This window comes from Tubulanus polymorphus, chromosome 5 (assembly GCF_964204645.1).
Source record: "Tubulanus polymorphus chromosome 5, tnTubPoly1.2, whole genome shotgun sequence".
Taxonomy (NCBI): domain Eukaryota; kingdom Metazoa; phylum Nemertea; class Palaeonemertea; order Tubulaniformes; family Tubulanidae; genus Tubulanus; species Tubulanus polymorphus.
The window spans coordinates 20,366,270-20,379,818 of NC_134029.1; the positions used below are offsets into that span (position 1 = coordinate 20,366,270).

The window sequence follows — 13,549 nt, forward strand, 5'->3', positions numbered from 1 at the left end:
CTTCATATGTTACTTATATACACCGCAGAATATTGCGCAGTTACCGATATTTACTTAGAATCGTGTACCTAGAAATATTAGTCTGCTTGAACAGTTACTGATACGGATCCTTGATGCCTGGAGCAGTGCACCCTCTACTGCATCGCCCTGGCGACAAGACCGATATATATTAATCGACAAGGGCAATAATGTCTCTTGACGTCAGACTAGATCAGCGATCAGACGATTCATTCGCCACCTAACGATTATCTAATCAGTATCAGTATCTTCCTTGAGGGGATTCTAGTCTACTCCAACGCATCCTCCCTCGGCAGGGATTCGAACCCGATTGGCTGAGTGTAACGAAGCCATGGCAGTATATCAGTACGGCGGCAATCTCGATGCCATCAGGTTCGAATCCCTGCCGGGGAGGATGACTCCAACGGGATGCTGCGGAAGGGAATGAAAATTCCAAGATATCCTCAGTGGGGGCCATTTCATATCACGAAGTCATCAAGGAATCAGAAATCACGAAGTCATCAAGGAATCAGAAATTCCCAGATTCAAATACAGTGAGCCCCGATATACAGCCCTCCCCGCTTACCGTCAGGTTCTCATTACAAATACAAAGTAAATGCACTGTATACCGCCATAATTAGTCTGCACGATGTGGGCCAAATATCGGGAATTGACTGTATAAAATTAAAAGATATCCCCATGGGAGATGTCCAAGGTTCATAAGTCAACTTGTCACCAGCGAGAACAATTCTATAATCGTCCGATTTCCATGAGTCAGAACTAAGAGATTTATCTGCAAGTGGTACCCTGTGAAAAAAACATACAGAATTGGTTGAACAGGATTGCCTGCTGTAGACTCCCAACCTAAAAAAAAAATCAGAGACAAAAGAGACAAACCATATATTACATGATTAAGAGACTTTTTGCCTTAAAACTTTATTTCACGAAATCCATCCATGTTCATACAGACCGCCGTTTATATTGCTGCCGACCGAATACGATGTTAAGAATTTTTGTCGTAGAGATACTCTAGATAAGGAACCGGAACCATAGTTCCGAGAATTTTATATCGCTCGGAATTTAACCTTGTTCATCGTTACAGCATTAGGGGCAAGTTGCCTTTTCCTAACAATGGTGGGAATCACGCCACAAGGAATAGATACTGCAGAAATACAATTTTTTACCGAAATCACAATCATTCAATGACATCATCAAAAAGTAAAAATACTGAGAAATCAACAGTTTTTCTTTCACGCTACCGAGGAATTCAGGCAGCTGTGAGACAGTGTACATGATATGGAAATAACATATTTATAATAAAAGGTATACCGGTAACTAAAAGTCATTTTTTTCCCAGACATATTCGTCATACATCTATAAACTTATTAAAGGAACCTATACATTTTCAAAATTGAAACGAACTTAATTCCTTCGCGATCGCTTTTTCGGAGGACCGCCGCCGCCGCGACCTCTGAAGCCGCCGCGTTTTTTGCCGAAGTTCTTCTGTTGACCCGTCGTCTTTTTCGTGAACACGCTCTCCCAGTGTTTCACCTCGGCGTCGCCTTCGAGAACGTTCGCCGTCAACTCAGCATCGTTCAACATCAGTTTCTCGTCGGTGTTCAACGCCGCCTTCCACGCTTTGGACGCTTCGTTCTCGTCGACGAACCGCACGAACGCCTCGTCGTCGCCCATGTCGAAGTCGACCCACGCGATCTCGCCGCTGTCTTTGAACAGTTCTTTGATGTCTTCGCGTTTGACGCCGTCCTTCATCCCCGTTAAATGCAACACGGTTCCCTTCACTAACTGCTCCATGTGTTTCTTCTTATTCTCCTCGAGCTGTTTCTGTTTGTCCTCCTCGAGCTTCTTCGCGCCCTCCAACACCTCGACTTTCTTCTTCTCGCGTTTCTTCTTGAAGTACGCGTCTTTGAACAGGCGTTGCAGCTCGACGTCTTTGTACTTGATCGTTTCGAGGTCGTGGAACGTTTTAGCGTCGTCGACGCTTTTGAACACGACGAAACAAGAGCCTTTAAACGCGCGGCTCTCGTCGCGACGCATCTGAATGTACTCGGGCGGGCCGTGCGCGTCGAAAAAACTCAACAAATCGTCGATCGTCGTGTCCAATTCGAAACCTTTCACGTATAACGAACGCTGTTTCACGTCCTCTTTTCGCGCCACGTTCAAAACGGGAATCGGTTTCTCCGCCGAACGCCGGATTTTGAGTTCGTCGTCGCCGATCGCGATCAGACCGGATTTCGACTTGCGCAGCGCTTTGACGATCGTCGCGAAGTCCTCGGTCAGTTCTTTCAAACGTTTGAATTTGATCATCGTTTCGAGCGGAATCCAACCGTCGTCGAGTTTTAATTGTTCCTGCATGAATCGATCGCGACCGAGGTTCATATCGCCGAAATAGTGTTCGACCTGACGGATGATTTTCGTTTCGAGTTCGGTCGGCTCTTCGTCGCCGCACGAGACGCCGTTACCGTTCGATTCGGGAGCTTTCTCATCCTTCACCGTTGTCGATTCCGCCTCGTTTTTTACCGTAGTGGACTCTGTTTTCACCTCCTCAACGACATCAGGCGTAGTTGAATCGGCCATAATTGTGGATTATTTTCAGCGAAACCTGTATCGAAATTGAAAAAAAGAAACTTAAATCAATAAGTTCGGAGAATGCATGGACTTAATTCTTCATGGAATGATTCAATTAACCCTTCATGAACCAATCAAAGCTCTTTCGGAACTGATGTCGATTAACTTAGATTCATTGCTTCATCTTATCAGGGTGGCTACATTATGCTTTTTCAGTGACTATTCCCCGAAACACACATCGTTTTCCCCCAACCTGATCGGCTCCAATCGATTAACACAGTCAAATTTGTAAGACATGATTATATATCCGATGCCCAACTTAAGATTTACTCAGATTCCCTGCCTTTTTTAATACAAAAGAAACCAGATAAGTGAGATAACATGAAACTAACACATTTCTTTTATGATTTATCTTTCATCTCATGGAAGGTCACAATACAGACACCACGATATTTAAAAATTATCAAAATAAAACCAATGCCTGCGATATTTCATTTATAAAGGGTGCAAAAACGGCCAACCAGCCAAGGGCAAGGAAGATACATGCCAACATGACAACAAACTCCACGTTGGCCACAAGTTTAAATCCTTTGTCATCGGGTTATTTACGTATTATTACAGCTAATCGAACAACTAACTTCATTACTGAAATCAAACACATAATATTTAGCAGGACATAACATTAATTCAACACTTACAAGGACTATAAAACGACTTTAAAATTCGTTCAATCCGGCGTACCATAGACGATAGCTACTTTCACTTCCGCGTTGGCTCCACGCCGGAAGTTGCAATAACGTTTTTCCCCATTAAATTCAATTCAATTATTTCTCAATTCTATTTTCCTGATGATAGCTATTTTTTCTAGTGGTTCAATAGACATTTGATAATGAATGATTTTACAATTGTATGGATTTCGTAAACATTCTTATCTCTTGTATCTTGTATCTCCCTATCCGCAATTTGTCCGGTGCGTATTCCGATAATAGGTTCCGTGTACTTACTTCCGCGGATGATGACAGTTCAGTTCAACGCAGTCTCCACGGTAGTAGCAGTAGCTTAGCAAAAATCTGGATTATTGTTCTGAAGAAGGCTCTAACACTAACGAGAAGAAGTTAAAACTAAAAAGGTAATTACAAAATTTATCTTTCAATATCATCAATCCGATTCATAACCAACAAACTAAAAAACAGTGTAAAATGGATATAAAAACGATGATTTATTTATCCGGACTGCTCAACTCTGCTGATTCAATTATTAAGAGACCTATTTAAGGTATGCACACCGAAAATTAAGCGAAATATCCCAAAAAGATCGTGGACTATTGAAAATAAAAAGACTTTAGTCCGATCGTGAGTGACGACCTGGACCAGGCTGTCTGTATGGATGGAGCTGCTTTTTGGTTTTAGTCTTTTTTAGTGTCTTTCAACTTCAAGTTTGGGCAGGCCTGCCCTGGACTATTGTTACAGGCCTACAGCAGCTGTAGGCGGCCTTTAACCACACATCCAGTTATTGACTACCTACGAAGTCTCTATCTTAAATTTGTGTCTAAAATGAGCTAGAGGCCTAATAAAAAATCCAGCTCTAGCTAAGCCTCAGAAGTAAGACTATTTATTTCTGATTTAATACCTATTTTTGCTACTTAGCCCTACATATGTTTATCTTCTAGTTTCCCTAACAGATTTTCACCCACAGTAATTTATAATTGATCGAATGATGCTGATTGCAACACATCAGGATCTCCGTAGGACTATAAATCATTTGTTAGGCCTATCTGGTTTTACGACTCGTTAATGAATCGTAATGAGTTGTTTAGTCACCCGTGTTACTGTAATGTCAATTGCTAATTGATATCAGGGGCCGATCCAGGGAGACTTGTACGAGTCCATCAAATTTTTTGTGTGCTCTATCAACATCTTCTTCTTTAGAGTAATGTGGAGGACCCGTAGTTGGGCATTGTCCCACAGCGTCTTTTTTTTTTTTTTAATCAGTGAGTCGACGAACACTGATATGTGTCCTGCCTGAATGCATGGTTTCACTAGGATTCGAACCCTCAACCTCTCAGTTGTGAGCAACTACAAAGTGCTCTTTTGGGATGTGACAAGTCCGCCACTAGATCCGCCGTCTTGCTTGAGTATAGATAAAAAATTATGGCACAAATGTTTTTCGAAACTTTTAAGTTCACTCAGTTGAAAATAGTTGACTTAACCTCATTGGACCTTAAAAAAATATATTTAACAAAGTGTAGATAGGTAGGATGTAGAAGTTAACAACAGTCTTCTTACTTCGTCGAAGCTACAGTTAAACTATGCATAAATCGGTACGATTGGGACCAGGATAGAATCGAGTTTAGGTAGTGTACAGTATAAAAATTTGCTTACAAAACCACTGAATTACCAGTTTACCGAGATAAACAGTACAAATTTAGGAGGAGTCTACTGTAATTGGGATAGGCCTATGACAATGATGCAGGAACTTTCTTGAAATTTGAAATTTTCATCCTAATCTCCTTGAAAACCCCTTATATCCAGGAAGGAATGATCTGTAGGGACCATGAATAATTAGCCTTTACTGAAGGGTTACCAACCACTGACCGAAATACACCAGTAAAGGTTTATACGAGAAAAGCGTTCTTGATATTCTGCTTGGTGTCTGTATATATCCAATGTTAGCAGTGCCGTTGAGCACACACGGTCTTTACAAATAGAGACATAGTAGTGGATGGGACTGTGTGCATGATACTTTGCAATGCTTTAATTTCCTCGGACCGCATGACATTCGAGCCTAATTCCAGCGTAGATAGATTAAAGCACTGTCAGCTATGCGTGCTGTGCTTCGGTGACGCGAAATTTTTTAAGCAATCATCTAAATCGAAAGTTATGGTAAATCGCTTGTTCTGAAAGAAAATTTAATGAAATTATTCGATTATGAAATCCTGCGTTCAAGGTCGGTAGGTTTCCACGCTTATCTTCTATACAGTTTCTAAGCTGGGATAAGCGTGGATTAAAACCATTATTACCAGGTGGATTCTGATCGAGTGCGCGTGTGGCTTGGCTCGAGGCGTTGTTATGATTCTTTATTCTACTCGAACTCGGATTTATTTTCCATTTTCCCAGTTCTTTCAACTCGTTGATCGCGCGAATTTCGTCGAAAACGCCGAGAGCATCTCGTTGGAAGTTTTCCACGTTGGAGAATCTGGTTTCTTCAATCGATATATACGCATGAAACGAGTGGTGTTTTTACTCGGGGAAGACTGTGCGAGTATAATCTTATCTCAGTTTGCGGAGCTTTTCACGTCGCATAACGTATAGATAAGCGGTTAAGTGCTGGAACAACTCCCATCGAGATGAGACAGTTCGTGCGTCTGCCTCGGGTTTCAAAGTTCCTTGTACATTATTGGAGAAAACGAAATAAGCTGCGGTCGCACGGAGATGATTTGGCCCGGATCAGACCCGAGTTGAATTTGGCCCTCGCCTAATTAGAAAGCGCGGTCGCACGCAAACCACTCACTCGATACTAAATAATGCCGTGAGTCGCTTTCGTAATAACTTAACGTTTACACGCAATAATTTGACACCTGCTGAAATTTGACCATCGCATCTTCGCTTGCCAGGATTTGATTGCCGCCCGCTGAAGCATGTGATTGGCTAGATATATAGATGGGTGGCCGCTGAGTTCAATCAAACCCTGGCAAGCGAGGATGAAATTTCACGGGCCTGGTCTGATGTTTCTGGCCGGGCTAAATTTGGCCCGGGTCAAACATGCATGGGTCGTACGGTTGGCCCGGCCCGGAAAACGCTGACAGTGTGACCGCGGCTGTAGATATCGTCGTGTCCACCAGCTATCATCGACCGGTGATTGACCGATCGGAGTGTTCGAGGATGTACGACTCATCGTCGTTGTGCGTGTTCGGCGTTATATCGCTTATTGATTTTTTTATCAATCTTTTCCGCGCGGTTCGACGTTCGTGATATATGTGTCAGCATGTACGCGCGCCGCACGCTGGTATGTAACTACGTAAGTCGGGGCAGATTGCATAATCCGCGCTAGGTATGTTTCACCGTCGGTGATCAGCTTCCTATTGACCGCCTCGGTCGAACAGGAAATTAGCGGGAATATTTTGCAGTCGTCGCGCGTTGTTTGCGAAGATTGGTACATTCCGGAATCGGTGATAATCGAGGTAATCTGTCGGCGGCTTTTGGGGAGTTCGACATTCCTTCCTAGGAAGTAATAATCCTCGGTTCGTCGTGCTTGGCTTCTTTTCGCCGGTCTCCGGCTCTTTAATGAACCTCGATTTCTGTTCGTCGAGTTTCCGCGAGGCGTTTGGCTTCGGTAAGTTCGTTTCGTTCGAAAGGGTTTTCGATTCTTTGTTTCATAGATCTTTCAGCTACAGTAGGAAAACTAACCTTCATTCAAGAGAAGAAAAGTCTTTAAATCTCACTTCAATTATTGGTCATGCTAAAAAGTCATTTAGGCCTAGGGCTGTGATTTCTTGTAGGGTCCCTATGACCCCTCGATTCCTCAAACCCCTAAACCAAAAATGCTTATAAAGGTGCTTGAATATCCTTGAATTTTGAGCAAAATGTCCAAAAGTCCTTGAAAACTGCTTGAATTTTGAGAAATTTGACAATTACAAAAATTCTTCAGTTTTAAGGCCTCTAGTTATTATACACACAGATTCCACAGAATTTGATTGTTAAATAAGATAAACAGTACCGATTTGGGAGGAGTCGAACGTTCTTGGAATATGAAAGTGATGCAGATGCTTCCTTGAAATTTGCAATTTTCTTCTTGAAAATCTTGGAAAAGTCCTTGAATTCTGGAATGACTGATCTGTAGGGACCCTGATGGAATTTTAATGATTATAATTAAATGATACAATTAATTCTTGTAGAGGTATGGAATTTTTTAGTTATTCGTTTCAGTTCTAACTTCGTTCATTTCGTGAAAATTATGTATAAATAATAAATTATATATAATATATTAATGTTTCATTTTTGATTTATTTAGATTTCATTAATTTTGTTATGCGTTGATGCGGGCTGGAATATGATGAATATCAAATTCATTATTACTCTTTCTATATTCGATGTTGAATAGGCTTCTGTATTTGTAGTATATATTTGTAGTATCTCTATTAGTCGTGTCTGAATTTACTGAAAATGTTTTTTGACTGAAAGCTGTGCAAATATATGTATGAAATGAATCTACGCTATTAGCTTTCAACCACTCACTCTGTTTGAACGGTAGATATGTATTTAGAAGTATCTTAGATAATAGTTAACTAAAACCGATTAGGTGCATGGAAGTGAATAATTTCTCGGGAGGGGTTCTTCAAGATAGCTGGGGGGAGGGGTTTAAGTGTGTGTCTAAGGCGTTTTATTAAAAGATAACAACATTGCGAAATAATGTTCATAACCTTGTTACTGTACATGACTTGCGCAATAACGCGTTAATAAAGTATATATATATATATTATATATATTATATATATATATATATATATATATATATATATATATATATATATAATATATATATATATATATATATATATATATATATATATATATATATATATATATATATATATATATAAATATATATATATATATATATATATATATATATATATATATATATATATATATATATATATATATATTTATAACTTTCAAGCCATGCAATTGATAACTAATGATCTGACATAATCCTGATGATGATTTGTTGGTCTTATGAAATTCATTTGGTTTTGAAGAAAGCCGGATTAAAACTTACACATTGTAGAGCAAGTCAACTGTGGGCTATGAATGAATACGGGTTAACGTTACATTATGAAGATTAGTCTCTGTACTTAGTTATTTAATGACAAACTCCTCATTCTCAGTGACTTAACAAAACCATTATAGGGGCCTAACGGTCTAAATTTGGCCCGTTCCAATTTTGTATGGACAAAACGTTCACACTAGCGAAATTTTGAGCCCGATTCCAAATTGGTCCGTTCCATTTAAGACGGTTCCGATTCGGAATGACCCTTAAAGACCGATCCAAATTTTGGAACAGACTAAATCTATTCATGGGGACATCTTGCAGGGCAAGTCATAACCATCTGTAGCCAATTCAGCAACTTTTGCTCGACCCACGCCAAATGGTCTCCGGATGATCGCAGATTAATATACCTACTTTGCATTTTCTATACTAGATTTAATCAACACGTAAATTTTAACCGAAGCTTCATTTTCTTGTACATTTCAGAATCCGATGAATTTCACAAGCGTAATAAACGTTGAATCGAATTGAAAATGAGTTCATGTTGGAAAGAAGAATTATATATCGGTAAGTTATAGCTTTCAGCTAGTAATAACTGTATACAGTGGGCATGGTGTCAGTAACACTTGTTGATTTTTTACTGATATATATGTATAGTCAATAGATTATTGATTCATCGGTCCAAACGGCACATATGTTGTCCGTATACAATACAATACGTACACCACTGAGAAATTATATAGAAGAATGTCGATATGCGCAATTTTTTATCGTCTATCTGGTTGAAATTGAGGCCTAATACTTTCTCACACGACGGAAATCTCGGGCCCGTGTGCGATAAGAAGGGTTTCAATTGTTCAAAGATTTTAGCCATAGAATTTCTGGATAATCAGTTGATCGTGTTCGTTTCAGTGCGCAATAATAAACAAGCACATATGAAAAATAGCGTATATATTGCTTAATCCTTTCAGTGCATCTACACCGCAGTGCGGTGTATAAATCAGTGATAGATTTTGCTAGTACACCGCACTACGGTGTATTGATGTAATTAGTAATTAGTAACTATCTCTTGAAAAATGGCAGCACCTCAAACATAGTGAAATACTAGTAACTAACGATACACCGCGTCATAGTGGTATTCCCGTTATTCAACACACTAGGGTGGAAATTTTTAAAAAATTTCAAATTATCTCTAGCACTATAGGGTATTAACTCTAGCACTATAGGGTATTAACTAGTCAGCACTGAAAGGGTTAATACTGGCGATTATAAATGATGTAATAGATTATTTTGGATTTGAGTATTGCGATAAATGACTGGCAACCAGTCTAGCCCCGGCAAAAATAATTGATAAAATCTATCAAAAATGAGATAAGAGTCATGAAATAAGTTTGATAACAAAAATGGGCCTTAACGCCAAAATTCAGAATTGTGATTATTTTCAAACGCCAATATTGATGATGTAGTGCACATTGACTCACACAGAACCCCAACAATGCATACTATAGGTATCAATATATATGAATATTATTGTAACGGTTTTTACGGCGTCCAAAAAATTGTAGCCTGTTAGCGAATTCTGATATCTTTGAAATACAGTTCAAGGTAAACAATTTCTCGTCCTTCAGCGCACTTATCTTTATGAAGAAAAAAAAATGAAAACTGCTTGCTGGTACATTTTAATCAGATTATGAAATAAGGTCCTGGCCTGGATTGGATCAGTAACCATTGATAAGACGCTATATCCGTGTTAAGGACGATATTATGAAGAGAATTATGCAATGATAACAAAAATGTTTCCTTGAACCATTTAGAGTCCATGCTTGAACTTAATGGTTTATTTGAAATTTCTAATGCCTTCTAATAATCATACTTCCAATATTCCTGAAGATGATGACTATCAGAATATATAGTCGCAACATCGAATAAACTATGAGCGCAAGGAAACATTTTTGGACTTTGTATTTTTTGTTATCATTGTGCGATTCTCTATAGATCGGATCACTGTTTCCCGCTCTATATACCACTGTCTACGGAATGTTAAGGTGTTAACAATTTTTCTGAAGGATTTTCAAATTCTACGTTAGATATTTACTTAGCTCTCCTTGTTCGTCATTGTGTTGTGTTGAATTTACATGTACTATTATATACTCGGTCTTTGAGCCTGCGTTTTATGCGTGTCTGTGACATTTTAGGTCCATTAAAAACGAGATTTTACGAATTCAACCTATTTAGACGTGCCGGTTATTAGTTACAAGATATTTTTTTTATGCCGCAAAAAACGTTTAATGTTTATACGCCGTCGGGCTATGAAGATGAGCAGTTTTCTGGTGTTGTTTGTATAGATATACCCCTATGCCTCCCTGAATATATCACGCAGTAAATGTGCAATTAGTCATCATCTATAAAGCGATTTAAATCAAACACGCAACGATGAATATTTCATGCTTTTTAATATCGACGACACATGTACAAATGTACAAGTTATTTCCTGAAAAACTGGGGTTTTTCAATAGGCTATCATTTCATTGTCTGAATAGCTACATGCGTAATATTGGTATCAATTGAACCAGAAGATTCTGAACTAAGCGTTGATGTTTGTTTTGTATTAATTGAAACAGCAAGTTTTGTATGAAGCTCAAAATGAAAAAGTGTTCTTTTAGACTTTTTACTTGTAAGATTCACTAGCATTTCACCGGGCACTCAATTCCATGCAGCGCTGCTAGATGTCAGCACTATAGTTTTGTTCCAAATACGGCATATCCTCTTTATGTATTTTTGGTATAACGAGATTTGTTCGATTGCGTAGAAACGTTTGAGAAAATACTGCAGGGATTTCCCTTGAAAATCACCTCTATAAGCCAGTCACCAGTAAAATGTTGACTGTAGCATGATAATGTCTGTTCATTTCCATTTGGGAAAATTGAAAAATCACCCATGAAATACTTGGGAAAAGCTTGGGAAAAGCTTGGGAATTTTTAATTCATATGACTGTGGGATCCATGAGTTTATGATAATCGCCGATTAGAGATCTCCGATCGTAATAAAATAAATAATATAATATATATAATGTATAACGGATGTATAATGGTTTCGTATTTTTAATTGTAAGTTATGAAGATCCGCCACCAGGTTTCCTGGTATATATATAGCTTAGATATTAACTTTTTTTTTCTGAAACGATATCGCGTTTCCATGGTTCTCGTAACAGCCGTTCTTAGAATTTACTCGAGAAATAAGCTGTCAAAACTAGAGTCATGCTTGGGGGGAGGGTGACAACAGGATTGATTATTACTGGTGATGGTTTTGAAAATTAGATGCGGAATATGTTGTTATTGGCTTCGTAGCCACGACCGCATTAGACTGTCTTAGCTGCTGTCGGATCTTATAGCATTGGCCAAATTATTCCGTGTGAATGCTAATTAATTCTAGAAGTGACTGACGCCTCACTAGCCACTGAATATTTCGATCAATTCAGGTTGGCCGCTTACCTGGAAATGGGGGGAAAAGTTGGGAATTTTCTTTTCTAAAGCTAAAAATCTGGGGGGGTGGTCAGGTGTTAGATCGCGTGTATAATCAAACAGTTTCCGTCTATGTTTAACGTATATTTGACTGCGTTAATTGATCGGATTCTTACCTGATCAAGTCACAGAAAACAGCGTGCATGTCAGGGAATAGTCGGGGGGAGGGGGGGCAGAAAGCAAGTCAAATAAAAGTGGCCACCCTGGAATTTCCATCGAACAAGTATGCATACAGTAACCAAGTATGTATACGGGAATAAGGGTTATTTGAATTTAGTTCTACGTTATGTCCCTTTTGGAATACCTCCAGACGTGCGTAAATTTACTACTGCTAGCCAATGCAGGATATACCGTAATGAAAATTCTTCGTAATTTGCTCGCAGCTGATTTCAAACTGCTCCGGGATCCATATTGCGTTCATGTTGAATTGTATAGTGAAATCGACTTTGAAAAATTGATGACATAGTTTAATCAGCGCCGGGCCTTGTTTACAAGCGGAAGTATGAATAATATTCGATATGAATACTTTATGCATGTCGGGTTCTGGTTATGAAAGATCGTTGGCTATGCGTCTGAGGCCGTATGGAAATATGACTAGTTATCTAATAATATTCCTATTTATGTTCGTTCTCTGTTTACTACGTAATAAACAAGAATGTTTTTAGATGAAGGTAATTATAATCTAATTCATTAGGTCCGACAATGCCTATGCAATCGTGTTTCTATATATACAGGGTGGCCACTAACGTGGAAAGCCTAGAAAACTGGGAATCCGAAAAATCTAGAACACATCAGGTAAATTCGGGGAATTTTGTGTTATAACATGGAAAAATCAGGCAAAACTCCAGGGCCCGGTTTCATAGACTGGGTATCAAAGTTATCCCTAGGGGTAAATCCTCAATTTGGGTGACAACCACCATAGTAACAATGATAAACCATGGTTATAACTGACAAATTTCAAAATCTTTCTTCCACATCTATGAAACCCAGCCCAGGAATTTGTAAATTGGCAGAAAGTGGCCTCCTTGATTTAATGTATCTGTTTACCTAATAATTGAGAATATTTTTTAATGAAGGTAGCGATTTATAGAAAAATACTATAATACTAAATATATTACTAAACTGGCCAATAGGACCCTTGAATTCGACTATAATCAAATTCAAGGGTACTATCGGCCAGTTTTGGATGTAAGATTTACTCCTGACGCGTGGATGGCTATTGCTTCGTCGAGTAGGCCTACCGATGAATAGTCTACGCAGAATTTAAGTAAACGACTGTCTGTAAATGTCCTCAGTAATGGTAATGATAAAAGATGGATTGTCATTGATTGTTATGTATGTATAGATACTCATCAATCAGTCAGTCAGTTAGCTCTTCTTCGCCCGTTTAGTTAATTACGAACGTTTAACGACATGCAAAACTCTCTATAGCTGTCGTAAATGACATAACGCTGTAATTTCCGATTAGGATTTACGCTAGTCAAAATCGCGCAGTAATCTAATCGTTTCGTAGATAATGAACCGAACAGTAATTGTGGGGCTGACCCGCGTGGACGTCGGTTTTATAACACCAAGTAGAATTTATGTTCTCAGAATCGGGCAGTAATCTAATCGTTTCTTCGATAATGAACCGAACAGTAATCGTGGGGCTGACCCGCGTGGACGTCGGTTTTATA

At 38.9% G+C, this 13,549-nt stretch overlaps 2 protein-coding genes across 3 annotated transcripts in view; one reads left to right on the forward strand and one right to left on the reverse strand.

Moving 5' to 3' along the window:
* Nucleotides 1-900: 900 nt before the first annotated feature.
* LOC141905186 (lupus La protein homolog B-like) lies at nt 901-3,362 on the reverse strand. Its single transcript, XM_074793977.1, has 2 exons — nt 3,282-3,362; nt 901-2,617 (listed from the first exon to the last, which is right to left on the reverse strand). Exon 2 carries the CDS (start codon nt 2,590-2,592, stop codon nt 1,420-1,422), a length of 1,173 nt encoding a protein of 390 aa, XP_074650078.1. The 5' UTR covers nt 2,593-2,617; nt 3,282-3,362; the 3' UTR covers nt 901-1,419.
* Nucleotides 3,363-3,597: 235 nt separating this feature from the next.
* LOC141906534 (phospholipid-transporting ATPase ID-like) overlaps nt 3,598-13,549 on the forward strand; it is a 46,590-nt gene continuing 36,638 nt past the window's right edge. The window contains exons 1-2 of one of the 2 annotated variants that reach the window (XM_074795865.1): nt 3,598-3,712; nt 8,839-8,919. In XM_074795865.1, the coding sequence (XP_074651966.1) occupies nt 8,886-8,919 (34 nt within the window). In that variant the 5' untranslated portion in view covers nt 3,598-3,712; nt 8,839-8,885. The remainder of the gene's footprint in view (nt 3,713-8,838; nt 8,920-13,549) is intronic. The other variant, XM_074795864.1, reaches the window with a different exon arrangement.

Excerpts from the sequence above, each read along its gene's own strand:
- LOC141905186 (XM_074793977.1), bottom strand. The coding sequence starts at position 2,592 with ATGGCCGATTCAACTACGCCTGATGTCGTTGAGGAGGTGAAAACAGAG.